The sequence below is a fragment of the Perkinsus marinus genome, assembly GCF_000006405.1.
Source record: "Perkinsus marinus ATCC 50983 genomic scaffold scf_1104296944684, whole genome shotgun sequence".
NCBI classification, from domain to species: domain Eukaryota; phylum Perkinsozoa; order Perkinsida; family Perkinsidae; genus Perkinsus; species Perkinsus marinus.
In genome coordinates, this window is record NW_003211319.1 from 96,654 (window position 1) to 106,921 (window position 10,268).

General features: G+C 48.3%; 3 protein-coding genes across 3 annotated transcripts in view; all 3 read right to left on the reverse strand.

Moving 5' to 3' along the window:
• Positions 1–294: 294 nt before the first annotated feature.
• Pmar_PMAR015572 (hypothetical protein) lies at positions 295–4,299 on the reverse strand (the record flags this gene model as incomplete). Its single annotated transcript, XM_002780024.1, has 11 exons — positions 4,163–4,299; positions 3,948–4,120; positions 2,363–2,502; positions 2,268–2,320; positions 1,980–2,224; positions 1,721–1,805; positions 1,109–1,200; positions 949–1,059; positions 830–902; positions 386–498; positions 295–344 (listed from the first exon to the last, which is right to left on the reverse strand). Exons 1-11 carry the CDS (start codon positions 4,183–4,185, stop codon positions 295–297), a joined length of 1,158 nt encoding a protein of 385 aa, XP_002780070.1. The 5' UTR covers positions 4,186–4,299.
• A 1,023-nt stretch (positions 4,300–5,322) lies between these two features.
• Pmar_PMAR015573 (Splicing factor, arginine/serine-rich, putative) lies at positions 5,323–8,302 on the reverse strand (the record flags this gene model as incomplete). The annotated part of the gene is made up of 12 exons (XM_002780025.1): positions 5,323–5,498; positions 5,548–5,654; positions 5,704–5,779; positions 5,880–5,960; positions 6,441–6,637; positions 6,784–6,860; positions 6,904–7,021; positions 7,077–7,246; positions 7,294–7,410; positions 7,462–7,652; positions 7,708–8,004; positions 8,053–8,302. The coding sequence occupies 12 exons, from the start codon at positions 8,300–8,302 to the stop codon at positions 5,323–5,325; spliced, it is 1,857 nt and encodes a 618-aa protein (XP_002780071.1).
• A 109-nt stretch (positions 8,303–8,411) lies between these two features.
• Pmar_PMAR015574 (phenylalanyl-tRNA synthetase beta chain, putative) overlaps positions 8,412–10,268 on the reverse strand; it is a gene marked incomplete at its 5' end in the record, with an annotated part of 2,420 nt that continues 563 nt past the window's right edge. Inside the window, 11 exons of the mRNA XM_002780026.1 lie at positions 8,412–8,519; positions 8,568–8,782; positions 8,828–8,906; positions 8,951–9,114; positions 9,158–9,261; positions 9,332–9,415; positions 9,469–9,558; positions 9,608–9,721; positions 9,774–9,991; positions 10,043–10,169; positions 10,220–10,268. The exon at positions 10,220–10,268 is cut by the window's right edge and continues 4 nt beyond it. Coding sequence (XP_002780072.1) covers positions 8,436–8,519; positions 8,568–8,782; positions 8,828–8,906; positions 8,951–9,114; positions 9,158–9,261; positions 9,332–9,415; positions 9,469–9,558; positions 9,608–9,721; positions 9,774–9,991; positions 10,043–10,169; positions 10,220–10,268 — 1,328 coding nt within the window. The 3' untranslated portion in view covers positions 8,412–8,435. The remainder of the gene's footprint in view (positions 8,520–8,567; positions 8,783–8,827; positions 8,907–8,950; positions 9,115–9,157; positions 9,262–9,331; positions 9,416–9,468; positions 9,559–9,607; positions 9,722–9,773; positions 9,992–10,042; positions 10,170–10,219) is intronic.

Genomic DNA, 10,268 nt, shown 5'->3' on the forward strand with positions numbered 1-10,268 from the left:
AAGATGAACTCGATATTCATCCTGGACCCATGCGCCGCGAGGATGGGATTTCAATGCTGCTCTATTGCTCTCATTCAGAAATAACTCAGATCTCTCAAAAGGTTTGTTACATCTCTCATTCAACCTTCTCTCACTTTCATCACTGTATAAACGCGACAATGAATAAAGCGAACTGTAATGGATCAACAAATGTCACAAGCCAGAAGCACTTGATGCTACGGCCAAGAGATGACCGTTCTTCTCGTACCTTGATAACGAGGGGATTATTCCTTACAACAAAGATAAAACTGTGAATTACAGAGCTCTCAACTCCTTGGCAACTGGTAGGAGTACTTCATCGAGACCTAACGAACATGATACTGCGCTGATAGCTGAGCGGTCCCACATTCTCCGAAGCTCAACTCATCCCCATTGATGATCTTTTCAGTGGTATCGAATATTGCTCCGAGGGTCTTCTCGGCCTCGCGCTCGTACTCCTCGAATGTGAAGCCAACCTCACTGCCACTTGATGAGGACGAAGGTGTGGAGTGATAGCCTCGTACGGGACTGCTATTACGGCTTGATGATCCAGATGCGGGCGATGACGGATCCATCAGAAAGGCGTCCGCACTTCGACGAGTCGATTTTCGAATCTGTTTTCGCTTATAAGATGCTGATTTAGAACCCAGCTCGGGTTCTGGAATGAATTTACCACTACGAAGAGAACGATGGCCTTGTATAGAGAAATCGTCATCATCATTGCAACAAGCAAGAGTGTCCATCTGGATTATCATCAGTAACACGCTTGAGAACGTCGCCGTCCCAAACTCAACATAGCATCTTAGCTCACGCGGGTCGGCTTGGTGATCCCCGACGATCTGAAGCTGCGGAAGGCTCCGGCCTCGCTGTGCCACTAACACCATCTGGAACCAATATGAACACTCTCTGATGATGCACTGGATGCCCCACCATGAACTGGTGATACTGTTTGCACAGCAGGAGATTCATCAACAGAACGGGGCGAGCTCGGCGACGTCGGGAGAATCCTTCCCTCACCCAGGACCGGTACATCTCGATACTCTGAGTTAGGATATGCACACCCATCAATAGTTCATTCGAGGAGGCTCACCTGGCGCACGCGTAGTTGGGGTCCCTTCAGCTTCCGACTCGTCCTTTTGTTCTTCTGTTAACCCTTCCAATATCTTCGCTCGTTCCTTCGGCCTGACACAGCAAAGGATGCTGATAGGTACCCAAAAAGAGGCAACCTAATGAAGTGGCAGACCGTGAGCTCGTCAGCCTCATTGTACATCATGGTGACAGCATTCGCCACTCGGTGAATGAAGAACATCGGACTGATACTGCACAGTACGTGTTACGCTGACCTTATCTCTTCGTTCGACATGAGTCATCTCGAGTCTGTCTCTATCGCCGAGCAGAACTTCCCCGTAATGGTTTGCCCGTAATATGGATTGATTAAACTCAACATTCTTGACGATATCTGAGCTCCGTTTACAGAGCTTATTATTATTAAGTGCACAGTCATGCAACGCCGACGCTAGCTACACTAGTACCAACTTTAGTATTGTCGATGATAGGATACAAAAGTATAGCAACTGTTGCCTCATAAGCGATCTATGAAGAACCTTTCTTGGCACGCCGGGTACCGGAGCGAACCCGGGACTTCTTCGGGCTCGTCCTGCAGACTCATCAGTAGAGACTAGCGAAGTGGATGCGAGCTCACTTCTCAGATGACGAGTGGCCAGTCATTCGCTTCCATAGGGAGCCCAAGGAAGAAGTAACACCGTTGTATAGTCCCTGGGAGGTACCTGAATGTCAATGCTTTAACGACTTCATCGGAGATATCAACTGGGAGACAAACAACACGACCGACTGAGTACTATCATCGATACCATGAAAGACCAATGAAAGGCTGAAGAAGCCCGGAACCGCATGGCGCACACCAAAGGTATGTGAGAGGCCCTCTCGGAGCGCGTTCTCACCTCCTTGGGCCGTCTCTCGAACTGCGCTTTTCCTTCGGCCAAGACGGATAACTCTGATACCCTTTCTCCGCGCCGCTCGCTGTCGTCTCTTATCAGACGAGGTGCTCGGCGACGACCTCAGACTCACAGGCCGAGAGGATGCTGCCGATTGAGAGAATACTGTACGAGAGCTCGCGTCCAATGTTTGACTCAGGACACTATTGCTGCTGCAGGAGCTAGCAAAGCTCGAACGGCCCAGGGAGGAACTAAGACAGACTGTCATTCCACACCCGCTAACTTCGAACTGACCTTTGTGAATTCTGCTGTTGCTCCTGCTGATCACTCTGAAGAGCACCCAGACCCTAAATACTCCCTTCATGCCACTGACCAGAACATTAACTTACAGAAGTATCTCCTCTAATCCTGTGAAGATCTTGCTCGAGATTCTCAATGAGGGTTCTATTGTAGTTCAACTCGTCCTGGCTTTGGTTGAACAGCGTCTTCCAGTACTCTACATCGCATTCCAGTGATTCCATCTCACATTCTGACAACACGATACATCTCAATATATTATGGGGCAGCTATGCCACCCTAACATATGCCTCAATTATTGAGGATGGGGCAGCTATGCCACCTCAACATATACCACAATTATTGAGGATGGGGCAGCTATGCCACCTCAACATATACCTCAATTATTGAGGATGGGGCAGCTATGCCACCTCAACATATACCTCAATTATTGAGGATGGGGCAGCTATGCCATCGCAGCATATATCTCAATTATTGAGGATGGGGCAGCTATGCCATCGCAGCATATATCTCAATTATTGAGGATGGGGCAGCTATGCCACCTAAACATATACCTCAATTATTCAGGATGGGGCCGCTATGCCACCTCAACATATGCCTCAATTATTGAGGATGGGGCAGCTATGCCACCTTAACATATACCTCAATTATTCAGGATGGGGCAGCTATGCCACCTCGACATATACCTCAATTATTCAGGATGGGGCAGCTATGCCACCTCAACATATACCTCAATTATTCAGGATGGGGCAGCTATGCCACCTCAACACATACCTCAATTATTGAGAATGGGGCAGCTATGCCACCTCAACACATACCTCAATTATTGAGGATGGGGCAGCTATGCCACCTCAACACATACCTCAATTATTGAGGATGGGGCAGCTATGCCACCTCAACATATACCTCAATTATTGAGGATGGGGCCGCTATGCCACCTCAACATATGCCTCAATTATTGAGGATGGGGCAGCTATGCCACCTTAACATATACCTCAATTATTCAGGATGGGGCAGCTATGCCACCTCGACATATACCTCAATTATTCAGGATGGGGCAGGTATGCCACCTCAACATATACCTCAATTATTCAGAATGGGGCAGCTATGCCACCTCAACACATACCCCAATTATTGAGGATGGGGCAGCTATGCCACCTCAACATATACCTCAATTATTGAGGATGGGGCAGCGGCAGCTATGCCACCTCAACACATACCTCAATTATTGAGGATGGGGCAGCTATGCCACCTCAACACATACCTCAATTATTGAGGATGGGGCAGCTATGCTACCTCAACACATACCTCAATTATTGAGGATGGGGCAGCTATGCTACCTCAACACATACCTCAATTATTGAGGATGGGGCAGCTATGCTACCTCAACACATACCTCAATTATTGAGGATGGGGCAGCTATGCCACCTACCACCTCGGACCGGGAAAGTCGCCAACTACGTGTTTCGATGAGGATGAGGGAATTTCTTCGAAGATAATTCTTGTTGGATTTTCTACACTTCTACTAACTCAAGTTTTGCGTACATTATGGAGCTGTAGAAACTCTTGAGTTCAGCTGAGCAAGCCATATATATATTCCAATACTGCTAAGAGCGCGTCTACGCCTCGAGAGAGCGTAGTATAATGACCGACATCCGATCGACCACAACAACTCACCCATCAAATCGATAAGGTCATCAACTTCTTCTTTTCCATAGTATCCCTTTCCGCTTTGGCTGCTCACCAAATCACACGGTGCAAGCCTCACCATACACGAGAAGGCACTACCGCTGCTACTACTACCACTACCAGTAGCTCGCTCCACTGTGTCTCCGGACGTGGAAGCACATCTAGCACAAATCATTGTGGACTTATATCACCAATACACCCACTCGTCTGCCTGCATCTCCTCCATGACAGAGAGGGAATACCTTAGAGTGGTCGGCTCGGATTTCCGTCGACTCGCTCCCCCGACCTTTTTCCCGCTGCCCTCAGTGTTGTCTCGAGGCTGCCAAATTGTGAAACGGGACAGAGTAAATCCTAATGCCCTTGCTAACGCTGCACAACACCACAACAACATGAACGAGGACATCCATAAAAATCATAACATGGATTATAAGATTGCCCTAGACATCTATGAGTAACCATTCAGTCACTCTCACTGACATGTGGCATTCTACAATCGCATGCGCCGTAATCCTGACGTGTTGTCGCTCATGTTCTCCCTTCTGCTGCCTTATAACCATTGCACGTCGCAACCTCCTATAAGCGACTTCAACCGTGCCCGGCATAGCTCAGCTGAATACATCTTAGATACTCAACCAGGCGTCAAACAGCATATATTTCGATCGCACCAGGGTGCTCTACGAAGTGACACACTCCTGATGACATCATTCGCACACTTCTACAGCTGGATGGATGCACCGAATTCGTCGCTAAATTGTGAAGGGAAAATGAAGCACATCCAGAAATTGACAAGACTCGAAAACCCAAGAACCCGATGACGCTTTCTCAAACGTCCATAACAATGCAGCAGCGTAATCGATCCCATTGGGAGCAGCATCAGCAGTTTTCCAAACCGCAACTACGACTACAGCAAGAATAGTAATAATATAGAGTACTGCGGTAATCCATCTATGATGGTCATCTGGTTTCTGAAACTAATGACGCCGACTTCTCTCTCTACTACGGCTCCGACTTGAGCGTCGTGAACGGCGGCGAGGAGGGGAGTCTTGACGAGGCTCTGGAGGGACTCCACAAATCTGCATGTGCTTGTAGATCAGCAATTTCCACATCTTCAGAACAAAAGTCTGAAATAACATCACATTCCTCCGAAAATGAGATACTTCACCACACTAAAACGCTATCACTACCGCAGTGGCTATCGGATTCGACAATAACTCCGTATAGTAAATGTCTTCTATAAAAATCATAAGAGCGAGACTTTACTCAAGGGGAGCATCCACAAAATAAGTATCCTATTATGAGCATCACTAAGAGAAAATAATCTGAGCCACTGTCAATAGCTACACAGCTCAAATGCATCTACCATCTATACAGAAACAGAGGAGCGTCCAATCTTTATGATAGAGCGTCCTATCTCCATCTCAATACCCACCTCAGTTTCATCGTCCAGGAAAGGCTTGAGGTCAGTGATACACTGCTGGACAGGCGTCTCAGCGTCCATCCTCTCAAGAATTAAGTTTAACATACGAGGTTCCATCACTCCTAACAGCATGCACGTACATACCAACCTGATCAGCCTTAATGTCACTACCGAAATACTCCGTCAACTTCTTCTCTAGCCAAGGCTTCAACTGCAACCGGAGAACATCACACTCCTTGAGAGCATGCCAGTCCAGTTCGAAAGCCATGATAGCATTCCTGCACAACAACATCATCATCACCATAACACCCAATCTCCCCCTCGTACCTAGATCTGGGCATCGCTCGCAACAGAGCTTGGGATTGCCGTAAAGCTGCTTCCTTGGCTGCAGGATCGCGAGGCGCTGAAATAAGTTAACCAAATACAAGGCTCCTGTTCCCGTCTTAAAAATGCATATTCCCTCCAGATGAAAACAATGTGGATGATAATATGACAATTCTCACGTTCAACAACCTGTCGTTGACGTGCTTGATCCTCAGCCCTGGTCTGAGCGAACATCTCCTTGGTTTTCTCTATCGACGAACCTGAACAACGAAGATGGGGAAATCCGCTATCACCATTTTATAATACTATTTCTGTCTACTGTTACTATATACACCTACATAACAAAGATAGACAATTTTAAGCGCGGAAACTCCATCTCCTCCTCCCATTCCAGGTAGATCCCGAAGTACTGTTATACTACAACGACATGATTTCCCCGCATACACTGCTGACAATAGATATACTCTAAACTAAGATCTAATAACTAATCAAACCATAAGTAAACCCATAAATATTGCATGAATATCAAGCTTCTTCTGAGACAATGCACCCTCTACGATGTAATGGATCCACTAGCGTCATCAACTTATCACCACGACATCATCATTATCATTTATATCTGTATTCCCAGTCAGATCAGTGCTGCCCAGAATGAACCCACAATAGGTAAACCGCAACGCACAAAACCGACATATGCGGGCGAATCCTCCCTGATGATAAAGCCCGACAGGGTTTACTACCGCTCTTTCGTTCAGGTTCACCGCCGAACCCCATCCGGGATCGCTGGTCAACGCTCTGTTTCTTTCGCCTCCTCAATTCCTGCATTTCCTCAAGCAGTTGACGTCTAGCTTCCTCTTCTCGCCGTTTACGCTCCTCCTCTTCCTTCCGTCGACGTTCCTCCTCTTCCTTCACCTCCCTAGCCTCTTCAGCTCTATCCCTGAGGACAACAACAACAATCACAACATCCCAATACATCTCTGCTACCCTCAACTGAGCTTAGAAAATTTACGCATACTTTGTATTATAACTCTACGAGAATCAACACACGTTCGAGCAAATTTTCCACACCGAAATCGCCATTACTCATCATCAAGCTCTTCCTCCCTCCTTCTATCCAGTCGTCTTGAACACCGTACCGGGCCTTCGTTCGGATTACCATCCTAAACCCAAATCCATCAAGTCCCTCCCTAAAGGCGCTCCCACCTGATCAATGAGCTCAAACCTTTCACTTTCCTCCTGCATTTCCTCATCATTTCGCCTCTCACATTCCATCTCCCTCTCACGCTCTGTCCTCTCCCAGTTGCCTTTCCGACGCTTATACCTACACCACCACAACAACAATAACAATCACACCAACAACAACATGGGAGTACTACTCTTTCCTTATAGACTCCCGCAAGTCAGCCCTGCGCCTGAGCCTCGCCATTTCCCTATTAGAATCTCTATAACGCTTCGACAGAGCCGATACTGCAGCACCGCCATCCTCCCGCACACTACGCCCTTCCGACGACGCCCGACTCTTCTTATCCCGGGCCCTGGACGCATCCTAATAATGACAAATTGTCGCCGATGAAAAATCTTCCCAGTGCGCACCCTAGAAGATGTCAGCTTATCCTTCTCGAGTTTATCCTTCCACTCCTTGTTAGCCTCACTCACCAGCGCCTCCACCGCTGCCGCAGTCTCCTTCTCCCGTTTAATATCGATATCCTCCTACAAACAAATGCTCATCATCACTTCAGAGATGATAGCATCAACCCTTACCCTAGCAGTGTAATCATCAACCAGTTTCTGAGCCCTCTCGTCACATTTGACCAATATACTTTTACCACCCAGTTCACGCCCATCCAAGAGCTCGATCGCCCTCCATAGTCCTCCAGCATCCGCGAACTCACAGTAACCAAAGTTCAGCGCCTTCCCAGTCGAAGGGTCAACTTGGCGGCTCCAGTTGATGACTGATCATAACGACCAACATCAACACGCTCATCCACCCCTCTCCTCCCTCCTCACCAGTTCCGCACTGATCCAACAGTTTACGAACCACCGAATCACTGATGTCAGCGCACAGTCTACCAACGTAAGCCCGACATGTTTCCTTCCTTAAAGTCGTTCTAACCTCCTTAAGCTCGATAGTAGTGCTACTGCTAGGAAGAACAGGAGGAGGAGAAGGACCTCCTCCCACTGATGCGGCAGGGGTCGTCGTCGAAGTAGTAGGGGGACGCGGGAGTGTAGGCGGGAACATTCCCGCGGGAGCTCCAGCGAATAGTCCTGGTGGGGGCGTTGGGGGTTGGGGGAATCCAGGTAGTTCTGAGATAACAACATAGTGTGCTACTCTTATGGTGTATCTTACACTACCCATTCCAGGCATCGGCATCATTCCTGGTATCATACCTGGCATCATACCGGGCACTGGGGAGGCACCAGGGAACGAACCCGGGCCGCCCGGTGGGACCCCAGGTGGGGGAGGAGGAGGTGGGAAGAACTGTTGTTGTTGTTGCTGTTGTTGGTCACCTGTTGGCACCGGGAATCCACCTCCTGCTCCTCCTGCAGCTGGTGCAAAACCTGGGTTGGGCGGCGGAAAGCCCATGCCTGGCGGTGGTAGCATATTACGATCAACGGCGAACAAGGAAAACTGCACCCACACAGCAGACGATGGGTAAAAACAACACAAATATAAGTTATCATTGATGGAGAAACCAACTTGGGAGGAGGAATGAATGATCCAGTGTCTTAAGCTCTTACTCCCTCAACCACTCTAAGAAAGGCTCCAGGGTAATCTCGAGGACCGAAGCTGGGAAGCTCATATCGAAGTTTTCGAGAACCTACAAATGACCCGAGTTCGATCCCTGCATCCAACACTTCTACCTCACCTCAGGGTGCAACACACCGAGGATGCCTATGCAGACATCGCCAACCATGACCTTAGCCTGCCGGCCAGGGAACATAGCCGCATCATCGATCTCCTCCAGATGGTAACGCCTTTGAACCCTCTTATTAACGTTCTCCGCGAAATCAGCCGCAAGGTTGAGTGACCACATTATTTGGTTTAATAAACCATGGATAGTCTCAAAGCCACTATTCGTGCCTACTCCCATAATCATCAACACCAACAACACCAACACTCAGCTACCCGCTATAAGTGCCGCCAATCTCCGCTCATTTCGGGCGCCAGTCTCAGCGAGAGACGATTGCACTACCACATCCGAAACCTGATAATATCTAAGTCAGTGGTGAAAGGGCCTCACTCGAGTACCTCGAATAGCTTGATCGGAGGAGGATTATGCTTGTTGGACTGCAGGACCTTGAGGAGGCAAGGGATCAGACTAGTACGGCAGATCTCGAAATCCTTCGTCTTAGGGTTTGACAGTTGCACAGGAACCGGATTGAGCTCATACGAGTAGTATTGGGATACAGCATCTGTTTGGGAATATCAAACATGTCATCGATATAGGGAAGGTACCATGAGCAGCAAGCTTAGACTTGGGGCTCTTACCGCCAGTTGGAGGGTGCTTTTGGAAGACCCTAGGAATAGGCTCCTTGCCAGTCAGCTCGAGATTCACATCTCTAAAATAGCCAAATGGTAAAAGCTCGCGCCATCCATCGAACAACCGCGAGTTCGATTCCCACCACCTACCTTCTAAGATAATCGTAGTTCTCCTTAGTGTTCAGGAGCACCCACGTAAGACACTCGCAGAAGCCAGCCATTGCACACTCCGACCTGACCACAAAGAGACACTCCACACATCAACAGCCATTCTCCTCCGATCCGACCTCATCATATCAGATAGTCTATTGATCGGTTGCTCCTTCGGAAAGGTAACAGTCAGAGGGACGGTAGCCTCGAGATTATTATAACCATAACTACCATAGAAACAATCCAGTCGATCACATGAGCCTAGCAAGGGCCTACGAGATAGCAAGATCCTCAATAAGGTCACATTCGTGCATAACATCACTCCTCGTCACTGGTACAGTAACTTCTATAGTGTTCTTCGCGGCATCCACCACCTTCGATGGTAAGAACCTAGATAAACATAAATCACCAAAACAATGCCAGGATAGATCCCAAAGTCTACATTCTCGTAAGGTCACTTGCCACTTGCTTATCACCAATCTTATCCTCGATCGCTAGGGCCTTGCGTAGCCTCAACCCCGAGACCTCGATAACCCGCGAGGTAAGGTCAGGGGTGACCATAGTACGGCCCGCCCATCTCGAGGCGTGGGCCGGCGAGTAAGTCACTGGTACGGGCTCGATGGTGAAAGGCTTTGCTGAGTACTGCGAAAAAGCTGTCACCTGAGCGGAGCGGTGCTAACTCTCTCCTACAGACGATCGAGGAGCTCCTACCAGCATGTTAACAGCCGTCTTTCCCTTAGTGAGGTCAGTACAAGTACACTCGATGAACACGTCATGAGTGTCCAGAGTGATCTTAGAGAAATCAGAATTGATAATAGGAGGCAAGGACAAGATACGCCTACAAATATGCAGATTAATAAGCAATAATAGCAAACGTAACTATACTACTTCTGAGCATCCCTAATAACAGGATACAACGGGGCGTCTTTTATGATGG